Source organism: Myiozetetes cayanensis, unplaced genomic scaffold (assembly GCF_022539395.1).
Source record: "Myiozetetes cayanensis isolate MyiCay16 unplaced genomic scaffold, myiCay2020 scf34, whole genome shotgun sequence".
NCBI lineage: Eukaryota > Metazoa > Chordata > Aves > Passeriformes > Tyrannidae > Myiozetetes > Myiozetetes cayanensis.
This window is the reverse complement of record NW_026087566.1, coordinates 1,009,321-1,032,800: the sequence shown is the minus strand read 5'-3', so window position 1 is coordinate 1,032,800 and position 23,480 is coordinate 1,009,321. Positions and strand designations below refer to the sequence as shown.

General features: G+C 51.7%; 2 protein-coding genes across 5 annotated transcripts in view; both read left to right on the top strand.

Moving 5' to 3' along the window:
• The window catches only part of LOC126646402 (uncharacterized), a 281,736-nt gene that overhangs the window by 136,268 nt on the left and 121,988 nt on the right, over positions 1-23,480 (top strand). The window lies entirely within an intron of this gene.
• ASIC2 (acid sensing ion channel subunit 2) overlaps positions 1-23,480 on the top strand; it is a 358,569-nt gene that overhangs the window by 269,512 nt on the left and 65,577 nt on the right. Inside the window, exon 1 of one of the 3 annotated variants that reach the window (XM_050327693.1) lies at positions 8,618-9,172. The exons of the other annotated variants lie outside the window; for them this stretch is intronic. Within the exon in view, the coding sequence (XP_050183650.1) occupies positions 8,633-9,172 (540 nt within the window). The 5' untranslated portion in view covers positions 8,618-8,632. Of the gene's footprint in view, positions 1-8,617; positions 9,173-23,480 lie in introns of those variants that run through there. 3 annotated transcript variants of the gene reach the window in all.

The following is a 23,480-nucleotide window of genomic DNA, read 5'->3' as shown; positions in this document are numbered from 1 at the left end:
AATATTTATGGGAAAACATGTGAAGGAAACCGGGAAATTTCACCTTTTCTGCTTTTTTTGCCTGGACCCAACCCCTTGAAGGGGTAAAGGAATCGATTCGAACATTCCTAAAACCACTGAGGGTATTTCTTCAGGGAATGTCTCTTCAGGAAAACTAATTCTGACAACATCTTTCTTCGAGTCAGTCCAGATGTCCCTCCTAGAGGAACCTTCTTTCTGCTGCAGTTTCTTTCCTTCAGGGCTTTTTCCATCTGAGAGCTTCCTTGCTTTTGCCTTCCCACGGGATTATATTAAAGAAGAGAGAAAGTATTTTTAATAATAATAATAAAGAAAATCAGTTGTCAGCCATCAGATGAGCCGAATGCTGGAACCTTCAGTATTAGGGCAGTATTAATGGAAAAAAGTAGATTTATATTAGATATTGGGAGGGAATTGTTGCCTTTTCTCCTCCCTGTGCAGCACCAGTGGCATTTTGAGGGTATTAAGGGCCAAATCCTGTTTCTCCTTGCTGGAAAAAATGTGCTCAAACTCCCTTGCCGTTCAGAGGAGGGACCCAAACTTCTTCTGCTGAGCAGGAGCAGAATCCAGCCCTAAACAAAGTTTCCCAGCGTTGATTGGTTTTGGTTTGGTGTGTTTTTTTTTTTTTAATCAATGTCATTTCAAATTATGTAACTGCAAAAAAGCATCTGAAAAACTTAAGGATGGCGCTTCTATTTTATCAAACCTTGTCTCCATTAATCTTCCCACACAACTGCTGTCACCCATTAGTCTGCCAGAGGAATGTGAGATGGATCCTCTCTGCTTGGCAGCTCAGCAGGTAGCACTTACCTGCCCTGCCAGCCAGGCCTGCTCATCTCCATCCCTGGGGATGCTCATTCCCTGTGCCAAGGACAGCAGAAGATTGGTGAGGACAGACCTTTAACACCAACCCAGTGGCCTCTAATGCTGGCCAAACCACGTAAAGAATGTAACCCACCCACCCAAACCTCTCCTGCAGCAGGCTCTGGACTCGCTGGTCACCTGGGATTCCCACAGATGGGAATTGCCTAAATGAACCTGTGCTGAAATAGCTGGCAGTAATCCCACCGGATCTGCAAGGAACTGCAGCAGCTTTGGGGCTGTCAAATTTGATCCTTTGAAATAGTTTTTGACAGGAATTCAAGTTTCTTTTGATGGAGAGGGGGAGTTTTTTTTTTTGCCTTGTGCAGAAAGGGGCTGTTTCCCTTGGGAAATATCACTGCAAGCCTTCCCTGCTATCTGCAAAGCCCTGGAGTCTCCACGAGCCTCAGGAACATGCCAGGAGCAGAGTTAGGTCAAAGCTGTTTGTCAGAGAATGGCCCTCTTTATGCTTCCAGCCACATCCCTCAGGTACTCCAGTGGTTTTTATAATAATTGCATTTATTGATTCCCTCCAATGTGACCCCTGAGCTCGGCTGGAGCACAGGGAGCCAGAGCAGCACGAGGCTGAGCTGTGGATGTGAGACAGGGACCTTCCCAAACGTGCCTGTGCCTCTGTCCTGTCCTCACAACACCCATCTCCAGGTCACCTCTGAAACCTGCTCTCCATCTCCTGCTCTTCCATCCCTGGGAGTGTCCCAGGCCAGGCTGGATGGGGTTTGGAGCAACCTGGGTTAGTGGGAGGTGTCCCTGCCCAGGGCAGGGGGTGGCACTGGCTGAGCTTTAATGTCCTTTCCAACCCAAACCATTCCAGGATTCCCCACATGGAGCAGATCACTCCCAAACAAAGGAAAAAAAAAACCAAAAAACCCCAAAATCCAACCCCCTAGACTAGAATTTTTGCAGCAGCAAATTATCCTGCATTCTTCGTGCTCAAAATAGATTTGGAGGCTGGGAGGTTTCAGCAGCGCTTTGGGGGCTGATCCTGGCTCTGGCACCACTCTAAGGCCGTTTAACCCTTCAAACTCCAGCCCAAACCTCCGTTGGGGGGGACCCCAAACTGGCCCAGTGAGTTAAATATTTGCTTTCCAGCAGATGCAGGACATGAAGCAGCCTCCAAACGTGGCCCTGGTGCCCTGGAATGACTCTGATGTTGAGGTGACCATCTCCTTTCAGCCCAACCGAGCTGGGCTCAGATTTCAGTGACTGAAACCTGATTCCTGGTGCCAAGAACATACAAAAGCCTCTTGCCTTCACTTGAAACAGCAGCAGGTTCAAAGAGGAGAAAGGGCTATTTCCCACCTGGCTGCCAGAGGAGTCTTCAAATACCTCGGAAAGACAAAGAATAAATATTAACTTAAGAAATTGCTCCCTTCATTTGATTTAGAAGCAAAACTCCCAGGGAGAGAGAGAGGTGATTTTTCAGTCCCCTTCAGCATCTAAACACAGAGCAGCTTTCCCTGGGGTTTGCCAGGTCCTGTGAATTGAACCTGAGGAAAAAGGGGTCAGCAGAGGCAGGAAGGGTGGAATTAAAGCATCAGGGGAATTGCCTCTCCAGACAGAGGAGATGCCATGAAATATTCACCAGGACTCCTCCAAGGTGAGGTGCAGAAGAGCCTCCAGGCTCACTTTTTCACCCCAGGTTTATGCCCATGTGGTATCCAGAATTATCCCCCCCCAAGACAGGGAAGCTGGAACTCCCTCCCACTCTTCCCACTGTCACATCCCACTCCCAGATATGAAAGTGGAGGTGATGCCCAATCCCACAGGAAGGTGCAGGTGATGTCAAATCCCATTTGAAGGTGCTGGTGATGCCTAAATTCCCACATGGAGCTCCCCAAAAACTCCCATGTGCTGGATGACAGCAAAGGAACTCACTGCTAGGAGGAGAGTGGGAGAACTTTTGCTTTTTAATTTGCTCCAAAGAATTCGTGCTGAAATTACTTCTTGCCAAATCCAGAGGTACTTTCATTGGTTTCATTTCCTCTCCTCTTTTCTTCAGCCCTGAAATGGAAAATAGGAAAAAGAAAAAAAAAAAAATAAAGAAAAAAAAAGGAGATAATTGGGAAGATGCCAACTGAGAAGTTTAAAATAGATTTAAATCCTTCCTCTCCTCTACCTGCAGGAGAATTATATATATATATATACATATTTATATATATATATAAACACACATACATACATGCATATATCTATATATATATTTATGTATTAGCATTTTGCTCCTTTAAGGAAAGGCAGTGAATAATGGTGCTGTCAGAAAATGCCAATTTAACGAGGCTCTGCTAATTAGAGGACACAGGACAGCCCTGCCCTGTCTGGCTCTGCACAGGACCCCTGAAAATCTAATTCCAAATGGATGTCAAGCCCATGGATCAGCCACATGTCTCAGAGTCCCCACCAAAATCTGGGATGAGGGTGGATTAAATCCTTTCAAAATGGGGAGGAGACTCCCACAAGTGTTGCCAAGGCAAATGTGACACCTCTGTGGGGTCCCAACCCCAGCTGAGATCTGGCTTTTCCTAAAATCTTCCTAATTAATCCTCAGCATCCTCCTGCATAATCCCCCCAAATCCCGCTTTTATTTGCTTTCCCCACGCCCTGAGTCTCAGCCTAATCCCCAAAAGAGCAGCCACATCTTTACTCACTTTGGGGTATTTGTTTGATCTCTCTCAGTTTTGGTTTTTTTTTTCCTGTTAGACAACACACAGGGCCCAGGAAACGAGATATCAAAAAGTCTCCCTATTTTTGGGAGCTGAAAGCAGACCTGCAAAGTGCAAAGGTTTTTCCTGCTCTGCTGCTGTTTGGGTAAAGGGGGCAGATTAAGGAATAGCCATATGCTATTCATGTGCCTTCAGTATTTTGTTATGGATCAAGTGTTTCACCTCCCTCCCCTGAAAACTCACAGCCCCAAAAGGCTGCAGACCCCCCCCAAAAAAATCCCTCTAACAGCTGGAGGGTTCTGCTCTGAGAATCCTCAGTTAATTTAGGGGATTTCACAGCTGGAAGCTCCATAACTGGAAAATAAAACCAATCCAAAGGAAACAATCCCCTTTGGAATAAAGGGTGTTGGAATGAGGGTGATGTTTGGGTGGAGGGGTCCCCAAAGCTCTGCTGCTCTGGGGTCACACAGGGGGAGGTTGTCCCACACTCTGGGATTTGAGGCAGTGACAGAGTTAGGGCTGAGTGGTGGCTTCCATGGAAACCCCAATTTCCAGGTGGTTTATGGCTTTCTCAGCCCATGGCAGCTCCGGTGGGAATTTGCTGGGCAAAGCAGGGAGTTATTCTGGAAGGATTGGGGGTTTGCAGAACATATTTTCAGCTCATTTCATCCCATCTGCCCCCCTGGGGAGGGGTGAGTGTCACTGGGTACTGATGCCCTGTCTGCCAGCTGTGCCCAAGCCTCTGCTTTCTGCACCAGTATTCCCAGTGGCACCAGGGATGATTCTGAGCAGGAATCATTGGGGGAACTTGAATCTCTGGGGACTTGAACCTCTCATCTGGGGACAAAGTGGCCTTTTAAGCAGCTGGCCCCTGTTCTCCTTGGTTTGAGTTCCTGAGAGCTGAAAATCAATGCCTTTTACAGGGGCTTTAAAAGCACAGACACAAAAAAAACCCCAAAACCCACTGGAAAATCTGATCACAGAATGCTGGAATGGTTTGGGTTGGAAGGGATCTTAAAGCTCAGCCAGTGCCACCCCCTGCCCTGGGCAGGGACACCTTCCACCAGCCCAGGTTGCTCCGGGGATCCTGCACTCTTTGATCCCATCCCTGTAATTCCACCTCCTGTTTTTAGTCCCCAAAACCCCCCAAAAAGCAGATGATGTCACAGCTTTTGCACAGCTGATCCACGTCCTGGGACAATCCCAGTGTTACTGCTGCCCCTTAACTCCTCCTGGCACCCAACCAGGGATAAATCTGCTGCCCACTCACCCACCAGGGATTGCCCTGAAGAGCTGAGCAATGGAATGAATCCCATAAATCCCCTGGGATGCACTCATGGACACAGGGGCTGGAGCATGTCCAGGGAAGGGAACGGAGCTGGGAAGGGGCTGGAGCAGCAGGAGCAGCTGAGGGAGCTGGGGGGGCTCAGCCTGGAGAAAAGGAGGCTCAGGGGGGACCTTCTGGCTCTGCAATCCCTGACAGGAGGAGAAGAAACGACCTCAAGTTGCACCAAAAGAGGTTTAGATTGGATTGTAGGAAAATTTCTTCCTGGAAAGGGTTGTCCAGCCCTGGCACAGCTGGAGTCCCCAGCCCTGGAGGGATTTCAAAGCCCTGTGGATGTGGCACTTGGGGACATGGGCCAGGGGTGGCCTTGGCAGTGCTGGGGGATGGTTGGACTCTGATCTTGGAGGGGTTTTCCAACCTGAACCATTCCATGATTGTCACTCCCATGGAGTGAAGCCCAGTGAGCCAAGCCCTGAACCCTGGGAAATTCTCACAGCAAATTGCTCAGCACTAACTCACCATGAACTAACTCTCTTTCCAGGGGACTCTGTGGAATTGGGGGCTTGGGGGTTTTTCAGATATCAGTCACACCAAGGGTCTGGTGGGAGAAGAGTTTGGGGTTGACTCTCCTTTTGTTCCCTCATGGGATGAATTAAATAATAATAACAAAAGGGTCCAGCAGAACAAAGTATTATGATTTACTTTCCAGGGGGTTTAAAGCTTTCATTTAATGCTTTTTGTCTTTACCTGAGTTGATGTTTGAAGTGAAAATGAAGTTTCAGAAGAAGGCAATGCTTTTGGTTAGGAAACCTTCCCAATATTTGTCTTTCCTTCACCTTTCAGGGGCACACAGGTTATGTTTTGGGAGGAGGGGAAATGACAGAATTCACCCAAAATAATTCACTGAATTTCTCACATATTGTTTGATTTCTATCCGTAATCTATTCTCCAACAGAAGGAGCAAACTCACGCAGCCCAAGGGATAATTTCAGAAGTGACTTGTTGATTAATTAGCAATATTTATTGATAGCAGCTCTGGTATTTCTTCCAAGTATTAAGCCCAATAAGCTTTTCAGCTGCTCAGGCTGTGTAAAGAATTAAGCAGGACTCTGTTGCAGCACAGGGTGCACAGGTAATGAATGAGCTGCTTTCTTAAATAACTTGAAAAATGGAGACAATTTCCAGAGGGTGGGTGGCTGGGCAGGGAGAGATTTCCCACCAGCTGATGCCAGCTTGGAATTTTATGGTCAGGTTTGGTCTGCTTTGTCTTCGTAATGTTTTCGTGGTGAAGCTTTTGGATTTTAGCTCAAGGTGAAGATGGTCTTGGCCATCCCACTCCTATTTACCATCAGCTGTTTTTCTTTAATTAAGAAAAGTTGCTTTGCTAGAATAAATTGGGGGGGGGGGAGATTGGAGCAGATAATTTGGAGTGGGAGCATTTAAGGGGGGAAAAAAAGCAGTTTTCCACGTAAACCTGCTGTTCTTTCCTTTACAATCCCCTTTTGCCAGGCTACTCCCTCCCAAAAAAAAAGAGTGAAAAACCCTTTTAAAGAAGGGAAAGGGTCGAAAATAAGCCAGAGAACCTGGCACTGCCCGGGACCGTCTGTGCCGCGGGGTAACGGGTTTGTTTGTGGGGGAGGGAATGTTGGAGGCCGTTTAGAGCCAGGCACCTTTTATTCCCTCGGTTTGTGGCAATATATCACGGGTCTAACAGTCTCAGACCGCCTCGTGGCGAAGCGGTTGGGATGTTTATTATCCTGGGAGAGCGAGCCAAGGGGAAAAAAAAACTCCCACTGATTTCAACAGGCGGCAGGGAAGGGAAAAAAAAAAAAAAAAAGGAAAAAAAAAAAACCAAAACCAACACATGTGGTCGCTCGGAAAGCAGGAGGAGAGACTGAATGGGAGCTACGAGAGATCGCGTTGGAATGGATATTGGAACTTCTGCCCTTTCCCCGCTCGGTTTACAAAAGGTCACGGCCGTGCCGGGGGGGGGGTTGAAAGGTTTTGATGTTTATTAGCGGTGCTAAAAAAACCCAAACAAACAAAAAAAAAACCCAAACCACAACACTGGAAAACTCCTGGATACGAGCACTGCAACCCACCGAAGTTATCTGAGGGCATCAAGCTGAGCCCGCATCGAGTTTGTGCAAATCGCTGTTGCCAGCACCCCTATATGTGGAGGGCACAAGCTCAGGCCCCTCAATCCCATTTTTCCCCGTGATCCCAGAGCCAGGAGGGGGATTTTGGGGACGGCTTGCCACCAAGTCGGGGTTCGCTTCACGTTTGCAGCTCTGCCACAATAAAAAAGCAACTCTCCGGGAGAGGCTGGAGATAGCCAGGCTGTAACAACTCCATCTATCGGGTAAAAATATACGGCTCGAAATGCACACGGAAAATGAATTCAGAGGGAAAAGAAAAAAAATCAGAGGGGATTCAGAAGCAGTTACCGGCACTTACAGCTTAATTGGACACAATTAGAGGAATGTTTCTTGCTCCTGTTTGAAAGCAAAATGAAGGTAAAGGCAGCTGCTTCCAGAGCGCCGAGCTGAGCAAAGGCGGGGAGATGCCAGCCTATATCCCAAGTTATTCCCGTCTCGCAAGGTGTTGGGGAGAAGAGGCTTTTTTTGGGGTGTCCGATGCAGGACAAAAGGGGCATCTGACCCCAAAGGGCTCTCCGGGCTCGGCGTGATGTGGGCAAAGGGCAGCGAGTGCCGGGGTCAGGGGGTGATACTTCCCTGAATACGTTTCTCCCTGTTCCCACTCATTTCGCGGGAGTGGAGGAGCTCGGAGCAGCTTCGCCACGGAGACCAAAAAGCCAAAAGATCCCCGGCCCAAGCAATCACCCCCTCTGCCCAGAAAACAGCGGCTACACCGAGCAGGCTGCAAAGCTCGCCTGCGTTTCCCGAGGCTCTGCCTGGCTCCGTGATATCATGTTTTCCCCCGGGGATGCTGAAAAGCAGAAAAACAAACTCCTTGCTAGAGGAGGGAGGAGGGGGCGGCGGCGGCTCCGCCGGGGGATAACGCGGGGGTGGAGGAGGAGGAGTAGCGGGGCGGGGGGGCTACTCCGGTGAAGCAACGGCGCGATCGGGGCCGAGCATCCCTCCCTCCTTCCCTCCGCCTCCCGAGCGCGGCTGGTGCCGAGCGGCGGGGCCGGGACTGGCACCTCGCAAAGCTTCGCCCCGCTCTTCTTCCACCACCTCCTCCTCCTCCTCTTCTTCTTCCTCCTTCTCCTCCTCCTCCTCGCCCGCGGAGCGCGGGATGGGAGCGCGGGGCCGGCGGAGCGCGGGGCGGGCGGGCGCGGGCCGGGGGTAGGTCCCGCATCGGGGCGACACCGGGCGGGAGGAGGGGTTGTCCCGCAGCGAGCGGGTGCCGGAAGCAAGAACCGGGAAGCAGGAGCCGGGGCGGAGGGCGGGAAACCCGCGGGGAGGGGGAGGGAGGGAGGGGGCGGGAGAACCCGCCGGGTGCGGAGCATCCCGGTGCGGGCGGGGCGCGGCGCCGCAGCATGTGAGCGGCGCGGCCGGGCACGGCTCGGGGTGGGGGGGGAAGGAAGGCAGGCAGGAAGGAAGGCAGGCGGGCGGGCAGGCTCGGGCGGATCGCGGCGGGGGCCGCCCCGCTGCCCCCCGCAGGGGGTGCGGGAGGCGGCGGGGCCCGGCATGCCGCGCTGCCGGAACTGCTGCTCGGTGGCGGCGGTGCCGCGGGCGCTGCCCCCGCCGCTCGGGGCCGCTGCGGGCGGTGGGGGCGCGGGGATGGCGCGGCGGCGCTGAGCCCCCGGCGGCGGGGAGCGCCCATGGCGCGGGGGCGCCGGGCGCCGGCGCTGCGCACTCGGCTGCACGGGCTGCGGCACATGTGCTCGGGGCGGGCGGCGCCGGCGCGCCGGGCTCTCTGGGTGCTCGCCTTCTGCACGGCGCTCGGCTTGCTGCTGGCCTGGTCCTCCGACCGCCTGCTGCACTGGCTCGCCTTCCCCTCGCACACCCGCGTGCGCACCGAGTGGAGCCGCCAGCTGCCCTTCCCCGCCGTCACCCTCTGCAACAACAACCCGCTGCGCTTCCCCCGCCTCTCCAAGGGGGATTTGTACTACGCGGGGCACTGGCTGGGGCTGCTGCTGCCCAACCGCACCGCCCGCCCGCTGCTCACCGAGCTGCTGCGCGGCGACGAGGCGCGGCTCCGCTGGTTCGCCAAGCTGGCCGATTTCCGCCTCTTTCTGCCCCCCCGGCACTACGAGGGCATCAGCGCCGAGTTCATGGACCGCCTGGGCCACCAGCTGGAGGACATGCTGCTCTCCTGCAAGTACCGCGGCGAGCTCTGCGGGCCGCACAACTTCTCCGCGGTGAGTGCTCGCGGGGAGCTCCCCGGCTCCTCTGGGTCCGGGTACCCCCCCCAATTCCTCTCCGTCTGGTGGGTGACCCTGGTTGCTGTCGGTGCAGGTCCGTGTCCCCTCCCCATCCCCGCGTCGCTCCCGGCTCGCTGGCCGCGTGTTTTCCCACGGTGCCGCCGCCGCCGCTCGGGGCGTTGCGGGGTCGCGGCGGGTCCCGGGGGGACGGTCCCGGCAGGTCCCCGCGCGGTCGGGCAGGGCACCCACTGCCCCCGGAGCCCCTCGGACCCACCCTGCGAAGCTCTGCCCGTGGAGCTGTGCCCCCGAACGCTCACTTCTCCTCCGGACCGAAGATGATGCTCTGTGGTCTAAGAGTGACTCTCCTGGTCTAAGGGTGACTCTCCCTGCCCGTCAGCTGGGGGTGTGAGGGGTTGGCCGCTCCCTTAGTTTTTAATTAGAAAAATTTCCAATTCTGTTGCCATCCCAGCTAGTTCTGTCCCATTTTCCCTGTTGCTCCCAGCACCAGTTGCCTCTGGACTTTTCCCATCTCCCAGCTGGGAAGCCAAGTTCCCTCCGGTGCGCTCCGGCTGTAGGAGCGGGTCACACCCAGCACTGCTCCGACCCGCTGGGGTTTGATGGTGTCCGGTTCCTGCTCCTTTTGCTCCCAGTGGATTCCCGAGGGTCTGTGGAGCTGCCCCCCCCTGCGCGGCCGTGCGGGTTGTGCAGCGTGATGTGGTTTGAAACGATGAGTTTTGCTAAATTGGAGCTGCCCTTCACCTCCCGCAAGGTGTGTGAGCCCTGGTGCGCCCGGCGGGGATTTGCCCGTGGGATCGAATCCCGTAACTCAGGGCGGTGTTTTACAAACCACGGGGAGTCTCTTAGCTTGGAAAAATTCCCGTAGGGCTGTTTGCGAGCTGTGGTGTGATAAGAGGAGACACTGAATCGCTCCGGATGAGACCTGAAACCAGACTCACTTGAAGGACCTTTTTCATCGATAGCAGCCGGGTGTTTATTGTGCTGGAATATTCTGCTCCTCTAATCTCTGCAGATATCCAGGAGGGAGAGGTGTGGGCTGTGATTAAATACTCCTGCTGCTGTTAGTGGTGCTGGTGTCTGTGGGGAGAGATAACCAGAGTGAGCTGGTGCTGCTCCTCACGAGGGAGAGGAGCTGAATTCCCTGGTCTGTAAGTGCTGCCGGAGAGATGCAGCCCTGAAAATCAAACGGAATTGTCTCTTTGGACTTGTCACATCAGCCCAGCTGGCTGCTAAATCGTAAAGGGGAGGAGAGAGAGAGAGAGAATCCCTGCGGGATGAAGTGAACTGCCCGGGAGTGTGGAGTGAGCATATGCTGCTGCAAAGAGGAGCAGAAACGGCACAATTTAAAAAAATAAAAATAAAATGTCATATCGAGACAGATCCTCTCTAGCAGGACAAGGCTGCAAGCTGGTACACAGTGGCATAAGGAAATTTGGGAGTAATAGGCAGAAACAGGCAGTGGGTGGTGAGTGAAAAGCTGCCTCCCTCTCCCAGTTGCCAGGTACAAGTGTGATGATGTTTGCCAGTCACCAGTAGGGCCTGACTGCAGGTTTTATTGAACTCTCTCCCGTTCCAAGTTGCGGCAAACACGGCAGCGTGCTCCACGTTGTCCCAAGAAACGTAAATCCTGGAGTGCTGTTTTGGCACGACGTGGGCAAGGGGAGCAATGCGGGAGTTCAGGGCAGGCTCTGCTGGCTGTAATTGGTCACTCCCTGTTCTGCAGCAGCTGTTTTGTGACCCCAAGGTGGGCTGATGAAGGGGGTCCTCTCCAGCCACCCTGCAGAGGTCTGAGAAGCTGTCCCTGGAGGGTGGGAATGGGGGTTTGTGAGCCCTGAGAGCCTTTTGGGACCTCACAGCACTCAGGGACCTCCCCATCCCTCCTGTCACTCCTGGCATGGGGGAATTGCTCAGCTGAGGAAACAGGACAAAATACAGGGGAATTTCCTCTCTCCTCCTCCCATCCTGAAGGTTTTGTGGCCCCAGGGACACGCCAGGCTGGAGGGAGATGGGGACCCCTGTGCTGGGAAACAACTGGATGTGCCCTCCCTGCACCGAGTTGCTGCCTGAAGGAGGTGAGGAGGGGGTTGGTACAGCACATCCTTCCTCCTCTCTGCTTTAGAGTGACCTCTGTGTTGTCCTTGAGTAGAGGCTGAGGAGCTTTTCCACCTGAGAATCCCTAGCAAATAGAGGTGTTTTCTTGGGGAAATGCTGGAAGCAACTTCTCCAGGGTCTGGTGTGTGTCCAGAGAGCTCCTGGTGGGGGGATCTCGCTCCCTGGGATGTGTTGTGTGGGATGGAGGTGCCATACCCGGGGTTTGGGGTTTGCTGTGAGGGCTGAGCCTTGGGCAGCCTCAAGAATCCCCTTGGGTTTGGGTTCCTTGAAGCTTCTGCTTTTCCTCCTGAGCTGGGAGGGAAATAACACCGAGGAGAGGCAAGAAAATTGTGCAGTTTGAACTGGGCACAGAGACGTGAAGCGAAACGTGGGAGAAGGATCAAGGAATAAATGACGGTGTAAAGAGTATTTTGCAGGTTTTTATATCTGCTCAGATGCTCAAAGAGCACTTTCTGCCTGAAAAGACAAGAGGGAGGTGAGCTTTCAACACGCAGAAGCCCAAACCAGACGTGGTTCTGAGCAAACAAGTCCTTGCTTAGATCTGAAGCAGAAGAAAAGGCTCTGGAGGAGGGAGCTGCTCTCCTTTTATCCCTTCCAACTCTCTTAGTGCATCTCATACAAGAAATTCCCCCTCCTTCCAGCCCCTGTTTAGACCTTTAGGGCATGGTGGGATTTGCACTTGGTTGACACGAAGAAGCCGAGGGTCACTTGAGAACAAGCCCAGCAAACCCAGCACGTGGGGGTGGTGTGGCTTTTTAATTCCTTAATGTGTGTAGATATAGGGGTAGCATTGACCTGTGGGCTCAGTGCCTGCAGGGCTGCAGTGATTCAGTGGGTTTGAGCTTCATTTACGACTCAGGATTGAATTATTTCCTTGCCTTGGTCGAGGAGGGGTTTGTTGGCTCTGTGCACTGGGGCTTTCCTGATTTCCATAGGCTGGAACTAAAGCTTGATACATTCCACAATCCTGGAATGGTTTGGGTTGGAAGGGACCTTAAAGCCCATCCAGTCCCACCCCCTGCCATGGGCAGGGACACCTTCCACCAGCCCAGGGTTGCTCCAGGCCCCTTGAGCACGTTATTCCCTGATTCCAAGGGAAGGAACCACTCAGCAGTTTGTGTCCTTCAGAAACTTCTTCCAATTTCCCCTGTAAAACTGTCAGAACTGGGCAGTTGAATGATTAAGGATGGAATTTGCTTTCCCTTGCAGGAATGGCCCCATCTGGCTGTATCTGAGCATCAGGATTAAGTGGACAGGTCCTTTGCTGTGCATCACTTGGATTTGGGTGTTGATTTATTCCGCTGAACTCTTTGTCTCCAAAATATTTGTCTTGGTCGCCCTGTCCTTTGCTTATTGATTTCTCTCTCTTTATTATTTTTCATTCTGAGAAAGCCATTAATGCATCCAACCTCTTGGGCTCTATTAATGGGGTGGGATGTTGGGCTAATTATCTCATCCTGATTTAATAACTCCCCAAATCAAAGTTGTCACCTGTGGCTCTGCCTGGGAAGCTGTGAGAGGAGAGAAGGGCTTTGCTGGCAGGGGGGTTGCAGGATTTTGGTCTCCCATCCTCAGTGAAACAAGCCCTGCTGAAGGCTCTGCAGTCAATACCTGGTAGTGCTTTTATTTACTCACTGGTTTATTTTTTTGTTAAACAACTGTATTTATTCCCAGAAAAGGGACTTTAGGGGCAGCAGTTACAGAGAGACCTGGGTGCTGCTTTGCTGGTTTTTTTAAAAATACTGCTGAATATTTGCCTAAAAATATTAGGAATATTCCTCAGATATTCCCCAGGTGGGGGCTGTAATTCTGCTGTTTGCTCACCTCACATCCAGCAGTGTCCAGTGTGAAGCTGACCCTCATCACACTAAATTAATGAGACATCTCAGCACTAGGTTTGGTGTGACAGCAGATGGAAACTCTGTGCCTCCAGCTTGGACAAACCAAAGCTTGGAATAGCTGCAGGCACCTTATTTACCACCAGCATAAGTAATTGCACAGTAATTTCAGTGTGTGTGTGGTCTTGGTTATTTGGGGATTTTCCTCTCTTCGACTGTTTAACCCAATTCCTTTTTACACCCTTATTCTCTTAATATTTTTATTTTAACCACATGTTTTTAGCACCAGTTGCAAACATAACTTAACTCTGGCTTGGTGTCACTTTTGGGGTGAGGTTGGCACTGAACTGCTGGATCCTGGCTGGGCACGAGGAGTTGGGTGCTGCCCTCGCCCTCTGGAGGGTGTTAGAGATCCCAAAGAAATCATGGAGCAAGAAAAGCTGTATTTTTCCACCCTCTCTCCGTGGAGCATCTTCTTGAAAGGCAAAAAAATACATATATTGAAAATATATTGCCAAGTTGAGGAGATGGCAGTCAGAGGGTCTCCTGTCCAGACAGGCTGTGGGGACCAGCCCTTTCCTGCTTTGTGGAGAATCAGTTTGGTCCAGCAAAGCTTCTCACACTTTTGCCTCTCTCTATATTTTTTTTTTTTTGTGGTTTTAATTTGAAAAATGACATTGGGTTTTAAAGGCTGGCACAAAACTGATGTGAGGAATGTGCCTCCCTGCTGGGTCAGCACTAACAGCTCCCAGCTCCATCAATACACTGCTCTGGGAGGCCAAGGGTGGAATTTTTCAAGCTGATGGGGAAAATGTGCTGCCCAGGCTCTGTAGGATGAGGGTGTTCAGGGAGATTTGCTTTGTCCTGCTTATTTTGGAATATTAAAAAAACCAAACAAACAAATAAAAAGAAAGGTTCTTTATACTTTATGGTTTTACAACCCCTTGGTCTTTGTTTCTGGGTAGCACTGCAAGTGTGTGGTGAGGAGGATCATGGAATCCTGGAATGGTTTGGGTTGGAAGGAACCTTAAAGCCCACCCAGTGCCACCCCCTGCCATGGGCAGGGACACCTTCCACCAGCCCAGGCTGCTCCAAGCCCTGTCCAACCTGGCCTTGGACACTTCCAGGGATCCAGGGGCAGCCACAGCTTCTCTGGGCACCCTGTGCCAGGGCCTGCCCACCCTCCCAGCCAACAATTCCTTCCCAATATCCCATCTATCCCTGCCTTCTGGCAGTGGGAAGCCATTTCCCCTTGTCCCAAATCCCTCTCCAGCTCTCCTGGAGCCCCTTTAGGCCCTGCAAGGGGCTCTCAGGTCTCCCTGGAGCCTTCTCTTCTCCAGGTGAACCCCCCAGCTGTCCCAGCCTGTCCCCAGAGCAGAGGGGCTGCAGCCCTTGGAGCATCTCTGTGGCCTCCTCTGGGCTTGCACCAGCAGATCCAAGTCCTTTGAGGACTGAATGTCCTCCTGGGAGGCTGCACTTGGGTCTTTTTTTCTCCAGATCTGGCCAGAGACTGTTCCTTTGCATCCCAAACTTTTCAGGCCAATTCCCCTGGATCCAGATGCAGCAGCTGTTTAAACTCTGCACAGCCATTGGTTTTAACAAAATCTGGGCAAGTATTTTGGGGTAAAAACCAGCACAGAATATCCTGAGTTGGAAGGGACCCACAGGGATCTTGGAGTCCAACTCCCTGGTCCTGCACAGGACAACCCCTGACTTTGGGAACTGTTTTTTTTTCAGGCAGGAAAGTTAAAAAATAAACTGTTCACTGGGGAAAGGCTTTTGCTGAGGTTTTTTCACTTTCCCCATGAAACCTCTGAGCTTCTCCCAGTTTCTTTTGGATTCTTTTGGGTTGGAGCACGGACCAAACCCCTTGGCTTGTGTAGGGATGTGCAGGTGCTGTTTGTTGAGAGGAGGGAAGAGTGTGTTTGGGAGAGGGGAATCCGATGGCAGAAACATGGGGAGGGATTTTTAGCAGGACCTTCCTGTGTGGTTTTTTTTCCCCACATGCTGCTTTTTCCACTTTTTCTGGAGCCATCCATCAGGAAACACAGGATAAGGGTTCCTCACGTGCTAAATGTGCAATCATCAACACACAGGTTTGTTTTAGTTATAGAATAGATTCCAAATAATTACTCACCTCCCTACAGCAGAATTAACATAATTAGGGACATAATTACAGTTACCAACCACTCAGGGATTTGGTGAAAGCTTAATTAATATTTGCAAATTGGATCTGTGACCATCTCCTGCACTGTGGGGACAAAGAATAGGAATTCTTGGTCTGTAGGTGCCAAAGGACATTGGTGTGGGGAGGTGGAGTCAATGCAGGAGTTCTGCAGGATGGGAATCCTTTGGATTTGGGCTCTCCACTGCCCCCAGATATTTGGGAGATGCTGCTGAGGGTTTGCTCAATGAAAGGGGCTCTGGGAGCCTGAGACTGCTGGGTTTGCCCTTCCCTCTGGTCTGGTTCAGAGTAATGTCATTTATCCTGAAATTCCAGAGCTGCTGGATCTTGTTCCCGGTGGGATCATTGCACGGTGCCATCAGGGCTTTGCAGCATCCTGGGCTGGCTCCAGAAACAGCTGCTTCTCCCAGTGGGATGGATGAAATTGGAGCTGAGATGAGCTTTTCCTTTTGGGCTTGCTTTTCCCAGCCTGTCATTTATCCTGAAATCCCTGGATCTTGTTCCCAGTGGTGCTCCAGGGTGCCCAGAAAGGGCTTTGCAGCATCCAGGGCTGGATCCAGCAGCAGTCATTTTTCCCACTGGGATAGGTGAAGTTGGAGCTGGGATGAGCTTTTCCCATCGAGTCATTTATCCTGAAATCCCCGGGATGCCAGAGCTGGTTCCCGGTGGGATCGTTGCGTGGGTGCCACGAGGGCTTTGCAGCATCTCAAGGTGGCTCCAGAAGCAGCTGCTTTTCCCAGCAGGATGGGTGAAAAATTGGAGCTGGGATGAGCTTTGCCTTTTTTGGCCTTTTGCTTTTCCCATCCTGGCTGTGGATTTGCCACCTCCTGAGCTGGGATGGGGGGAAAACCCTTGGATCCTTCTCCTGTTCTCCTCCCCTCGGAGGAGCAGCTTTCCATCCTCCGGGATGGAGCAGCTGCTGTTGGGGTTATTCCAATCACTTATCCCTGGGATATCCAGACATTTTGCATGTGGATGCCATCCAAGGTCCCATTTTTCCATGCAGGCAGAGTCCAGCCTGGCCCTGGGCATGGTGTGGGATGTCCTTGTGTCGGAGACTGGCAGGGGAAATCCTTCCTCGAGTGGCTTTCCCAGGCTTCCAAAAGCAGAAATCAGGCTCCAGAGGTGGGTGTTGTCCCCAAAAGGCTTCACAGCACGTGGGCAGGTGTGGCCAGGGCTGCTTTCTATTGCAGTTCCCTGTTTCCACCACTTCTTTCTCCCTTCCTTAATTTCCTTTTTCCAGTCCCTCTCTGAGCCAAAAGTCACCCATCAATCTTGATTTGCTTTGAAATAAGGGCTCTGCACTCTTCTCTCCTCCTGAAAACGGGGATCCCTGAGGCTGCAAACCTGAGATAATGCAGCTGATTCATTTCCCACTTGTGGGAATTCTTCCTCTTTTTTTATTTTTCCTTCTTTCCCCCCCTGTAATTTCATGCAGTGGGAGCAGATATTTGTAATTTTTTCAATGACTGCTCCACTCCCCTCTCCCCCAATTTTATAATTTACTTCAGGAATAAAACAAACTCCAGCAAAACATCCTCCTCAACACCCTTGAGCTTTAAATTTTCCAATAATAAAATGGGAACATAAATTAAGAACTAGAGCTGTTACTAATCTTATGGCCACACTCACTCCCATCCTGATTTTCCTGTGGTATATTAAATCAAGAAGAATGGCCTATTATAATACAATTAGCTGTGATTCACAGGCAGGAATTACTGGAGCCAGTGTGGGAGAAAAGTTGCATGAATATGATTGGAAGAGGCTTGAAACCTTTGTGGTTTGGGTGTGTTTTTTTTTTTCCTTTTGCCTTTTAAAAACCCTTCAGCAGCTGCAGCTGAGGAAGAGCTGTGGGGAATCTGGGGGAGGAATTCACTCTGTATTTGCAATAAATTTCTGTTATGATCCAGAGGGTCTCATTGTGGGCATGTAAATCTTTCTGGGCTCTCAGCATATGTTTCTGACCTCAACAATCTCATCCCTTTTAGACTTCAATGCCTCAGTGCTGCCAGTCTGCTCTGGTGGAAGGACCCCCATCTGCTTGCACAGTGGGCAGGAGGAAAAGCTTCAGCAGCTTGGCCTGGTGGCTGTTCCAGCTACAAAGCAAAGCAGGCAGAGATTTGGGAGATTTGGGGGAGAAATGGGATCAGAGAACCACAGAATGGTTTGGGAGATACTCTGTGTGATCCCAAGTGCTTTGTCCCTCTTGGTTTTTTGGATTTTTTTTTTTTTTTGAATGGGATGTTGAAAATTCCCTTCTGAACGTGCCTGTGAGAGAGAGGAAAACCCCCTCTCTCCTCTCTGTCCTTAACCTGGATTTCTCCCACTCTGCCTGAGGGCAAACACCAAAACACCCAGGAAAACGTGCCTGGGATCACTTGCAAAACAGTGAGTGAAATTTAGGTTGACTTTTCTCCTCAGCCCTTTCTCAAGGTGCTGGAGGGAAGTTCCTCTCAGGCCTTTTTTCTTCCTTATATTTAGTCCAAAAGAGTGGGAAAGAGGCCAGTTTTTTTGGCTGTGCAGCAGGAAAACAGCTGGAAAGGCCCCTCTGGAACGCACCAGTGTGTCTCACACGGTCCCTGCAGGTGCACAGAACTTTTATAACAAATCCTTTGCAATAACAGTGGATTCTCCAAGGGGTGAACAGTCTTTACCCTCGATTTTCTTCCTTTCCTGGCTTAATGGATGCGATGTGAGATAGGATGGGGAGGTTGGGATCTCCTCCCTGTGGCTGGGGCAGCAGCTCCAGTTGAGATCTCCAGCTCATTCCCTGCACTGGGTGCTAATTAAGCATCTCCTGCTCTCTAAACTCAGCTGAATGCAACAATTTATTCCTTCAGAGGGTGTATTTCCACCAGAAGGTCTCACCCTGCCTGAGTTATTCACTGTGAAACAATACTTAAAATATTTACCGCACGGGGTGCGTAGTGTGCTCCGAATCCCAGCTCCCTACACGCCACCAGCAACTCCACAGGCTTTGGAATATCAAACCCATCAATCATCCTGCTTTTAATAATGTCTGCAGCCCTATATTCTCCCCGGGGAAGCCTCCTACAAGTCTGGAATGACTTATGGCACCCAGGGCTGGGGCTGGATCCTGTTTTATTGGTGGCTCTCTCGAGCATCCACCACTATATTTCAGCAGAGGAACCAGCCAAGGATTCCCTGCAAAACTGGCCCTTTGCTTCTGGGAATTGCATTTCCTTTTCATCCTTCCAAACTTGGCCTCCTTTTCTCTGTCCCTGTGTTCAACAGGGCTTTGATTTCCCTCATCCCTTCCCTCCTCCCTCTGGGTTTCTCAGTCTTTCCTCCATCCTTCGTTGCCTTCTGCTCTCACAGCCCCTTTTCCTCCTTTCCTCCCCTCCCTGCTGGGTTTGGGGACGTGAGAGCCCCCAATTTTTTGCTGAGATAGTGGCAGGGGTGAGGTCGTGGTTGCAGGAGCTGTTTCGGGGTCGTGCTTTGTGCTCTCTCATTAAACATTAATTGAATAAAAGGCAATTTCCAGGTCGCTCTCCCTGACTCTGAGCTCGGGTTTTTGTAACCCTGGAGGGCAGAGGCTTCGTTTGTGGCTTTAGGAGAGGGATGGGACAGATGGATGTTCCTGTCCTGGATGGGTTTTTTTAACTCCTGCTTCAAGCTGCCAGCTCTGGGTGTGCCCCCAGGTTGGCACAGCCTTTGGAAAAGGCTCCCTGGGGCTCTGCATCGCTCGTGGTGACCTTTCCTGGCCTTACTTCTCCTTTCCATCACCTTCCTGCAGCTTTTGTCGTGTTTTCCACTCTATCACTAGGCTGTTTGGGAATAAATAACACGATTTCCTGGGAACTGTGCAAACCTGGAGCATCCCTGCTGCCACTGAGGCTTCAGTTCTCATCATGCACTGCCCTGTGTCCATGGGAGCAGACATGGAGCATCTGCCTCTTATTTTTTTTTTTTTCTTGTTTTCCTGTGTAATTTCATGCAGTGGAATTGTCATTTTTTCACTGATTACTCCCCTCTCCCTCAATTTTATAATTTACTTTAGGAATAAAACTCCAGCAAGACACCCTCGAGCTTTAAATTTTCCAGTTAAACAAAAAAAATGTTCCACCTGGAAATCCCAGGGTTTAGCAGGATCAAATCCTCGTGGATGGCTGAGGGGTTAATAAAAATACAATTTTAAGATGGTTAAAGGTTTTCTTGGGTGTTTGTGTTTTGCTTTCTGGCTTGGGCATTGCTCGAGGTGACATTTTCCAAGCTTTCCTTGATGGGTCTTAAGGATTAAACACTTAGATCAAACAAAAAAATCAGAGATTTTATGGGTGTCCTGAGTGCTGGCCTTTGAACATCAAGCACTGTGTGATCACAGAGCCCGGGGCTTGGCTGGGTGGAACGAAAGCCCAGGGTAATCTTGTGATGTCTGGAGCAAGTTAATGCTGTGGTCACCTAAAAAAAAGTTGCAGGTTTTAGGGTTGGAGGGGGGGAAGGTTCTGCAGGGGGACCTGGACAGGCTGGATCTGTGACCAGCAGCGAGAGGGTCAACAAGGCCCAGTGCCAGGTCCTGTTCTTGGGTGGTAACAACCCCATGGAATGCTCCAGGCTGGGGAGCTGGAGCAGCTGAGGGAGCTGGGGGGGCTCAGCCTGGAGAAAAGGAGGCTCAGGGGGGACCTTCTGGCTCTGCAATCCCTGACAGGAGGGGGAGCCGGGAGGGGTCGGGCTCTGCTCCCAGGGAACAGGGACAGGAGGAGAGGGAACGGCCTCCAGCTGTGCCAGGGGAGGGGCAGGTTGGACATCAGGAGGAATTTCTGCCTGGAAATGGTGATTAAACATTGGCAGGGGCTGCCCAGGGAGGTTTGGAGTCCCCAGCCCTGGAGGTGTCCAAGGAAGGACTGGACACCTCAGTGCTCTGGGCTGGGGGACAAGGTGGGGATGGGGCACAGGGTGGGCTTGATGATCTCAGAGGTCTTTCCCAACCTCAGTGATCCTGGGATTCTGAGATGAGAAACCTGGGGGTCGGTAGGGAAGACAGGTGGTGTGGGTTTGCTGAGCTGCTCTGATCCGTCCCAGCAGCTCTGGCGACATCTGGAGAGGTTTGCAGACGGTCAGACAAGCCAGGCAGGGACATGCCAAAGTGCTGGGGAAGAGCTGTGAGTTTGTGGTGGGTGGGTGGTGGGATCTGTGCTATCCAAACATCAGAAATAGCTCCTGATGCTCCTCTGCATTTCCCAGCCTGGCTGAGTCATCCCTCTCTACCTTTTCATTAACATCGTGGGCGCCGCTGTTTTGGGATCTTCCTTGTTGGCTTGTCAGCCTGTCTTGGGTGGTGATTGCCTCCCAGGGAGGATGTGGTGGGATGTGCCTGAGTCCCCCACGCTCACTGGAGCAAGTGGTGGAGAGGAGACTCAGGAAAAGGGGGAGGATTTCCCTGAGCAGCACCTACACAGTTGTAACTGTTCGTGTGGCTCTGAGGGAGAAGAACAACCCTCTGCTCCAGAGGGAAAATCACACTCTGGGTCATGAGGGTAGAACTAGAGAGGGGTTCCTACAGAAAGTCTTTCATCCCATCTCATCCTCTCCAGCCTCCAGGAGGGGCCTGGGGCTCCTCACTGCCTGCACCTCTGGGATGGTAATCACAGTTTGGCTGAGCTCTCGTGGACCCCATCCCTTCCCTCTGTCTCCTTTTGTCTCTTTTCCCCTTCCTGCTGCAGCTCAGTGGTGGTCCCTGCTGCAATAGGTGGTGTGGGGAGGTGGGTTATTCTTTGGGCTTCTGCAGCCAGGTGTGGAGGGTTGATGTCCTCCTTGCGAGGGAGAAGGTCAGAACTGGGGGCAGTGTTGGCTGGAATAGAATAAATCAGCTGGAAGGGCCCCACAACCACCATCCAGCCCATGTTCACCTCCTGAGGCTGGTGGAGATCTCAGCCCTGAGCTGTCTCTCCCGGGGTGATGTTGGGAAGGGGATGGATGTGGGGAAAAGAGCATTAAAGGGGAAGGAGGGGGAAAATGAAGTGTTGGATCAACTGTGGAACATGCAGGTGACTCTGGGCAGTGTGTGCAGGGGGGAGGAAGGGTGCTGAGGAGGGTTTTCATCTCTGTGGTCGTTGGAGTGCTCAGAGGTTTTTGTGGCCTACTGACCCAAAACACCCCATTTATTGGAGGAGAATTTTAAGGTCGAGTGAATCCCAGAATCCCAGAATGGTTTGGGTTGGAAAGGACCTTAAAGCTCATCCAGTGCCACCCCCTGCCATGGGCAGGGACACCTTCCACCAGCCCAGGTTGCTCCAGCCTGGCCTTGGACACTCCCAGGGATCCAGGGGCAGCCACAGTTTCTCTGGGCAACCTGTGCCAGGGCCTGCCCACCCTCCCAGCCAAAAATTCCTTCCCAATATCCCATCTATCCCTGCCCTCTGGCAGTGGGAAACCATTCCCTGTGTCCTGTCCCTCCATCCCTTGTCCCCAGTCCCTCTCCAGCTCTCCTGGAGCCCCTTTAGGCCCTGCAAGGGGCTCTCAGGTCTGCCTGGATCTTCTCTTCTCCAGGTGAACCCCCCCCAGCTGTCCCATCCTGTCCCCAGAGCAGAGGGGTGCTGGGATCTCCTCCCACACAGCTCAGCCTGAGAGACTCCCCTTGAAAAATACTGCATTTTGTTTGGGTTCCTCCCCACTTTTTTGAAGTGGTTTTGCTTCTTTGGCCTCTGCTTCCTGCCTGTCTCATGAAAGGTGAGCTCCAGTGGAGATGAAGGGAAAGACCAAGCCATCAGTGCCAACTGTGTGAGCTCTTCTGCTGCGTTCACACACAGGTTATTAGCGGGACTGTTGATTTTTGGTCTTAAAAAACCCAGTGGCAAGAGGGGTGGCAGTGCTGTGGTTGGGTCTTCACCTCTAATTTTCCCATCTGAAGGATCACAGTCTTCCTCTCACCTCCCTGCAGACTCTGGATGGACTCACGCCAAGAGTTTTGACTTCTGTCAGTGGAAGAGAAATAAGTGCAAAAGGGTCTGAGATGCCTCAAAAAACATCGTTTCCCAGCAACTAAACAGGAGCAGGGGAAAAAAACAGAGGAAAGGCTTGGTATCTGGCAACCTGTTTGTTTTAGAAGTCGTTCCTGAGGCATCAGGGCTTGTTAGCGTTGGGCTGACACTTGTTTGGTTTTCATCTCGCTCTCTCCGGGCTGGGAAAGGCAATGAATGCCCTTTTGATGTCAGACATGAGGAAATCAGGCTCCTGTGTGTGCCATGTGGGGGTTCCAGAGGAGCAGGGGATGCAGCCCTCCTGCAGCAAACCAGTGGCTTAATGCACAGAGCTCGTTTGCTGATTCTTCCATCCTTCTATTTAAATGTAAAAAGCAGTGGTAGTTAAATGGTGGATGGAGGAAGGGCTGGTGAGTAAGGAGGCTGAAGCTCATCGTGGTGAAGATTTGCTGCTGTTTGGGATCCCAGCAGCAGGCTGGGATGTGCCATGGGGTGGGTTATGCTCTGCCTCTGGAATGAGCTGTCTGGAATCTCTGGGTGTCCATGATGCAGGAATTCACAGAGTTTTGGGCTGGAAGGGACTTTAAAGACCACCCATTCCCACCAGGCTGTGCTTGGACAGGTGTTGTGTCACATCCCTCCTGCTTTTCCATTGTTGGTCACCACAGAGGGTGTTTGGGGTGGGCAGGACCCCCCTCCCCCCCATGTCCAGGACATCAGAGCACAACAACCAGCAAGGGCTAAGAGAGTTTTCAAAAAAGAAAGATCTCTGTGTCAAACACCAGATCAGGTCATAGATTTAGTAAGGTTAGAAAAGACCTCCAAGACCAGTCCAACTTTCACTGTTGTAACCAGGTGGGGGTTGGTCTCTTCTCCCAGGAACCAGCAGTAGGACAAGAGGGCTCTGTCTAAAGCTGTGCCAGGAGAGGTTTAGGTTGGATATCAGGAAGAAATTCTTTCCAGAGAGAGTGCTCAGCCATTGGAATGGGCTGCCCAGGGAGGGGTGGATTCTCCATCCCTGGAGGTGTTTAAGGACAGGCTGGATCAGTGCCATGGGCTGAGAACCACGGAGGGGTTGGATCAAGGGTTGGACTTGATGAGGTCTTTCCAACCTGGTTCATTCTGTGATTGTGTGATTTTATGATTCATGCAATTCTCCAGTTTTCTGGCAGAGCTGGTGTCGCTCTGGAGTGACCTTGCTGGGACAACGC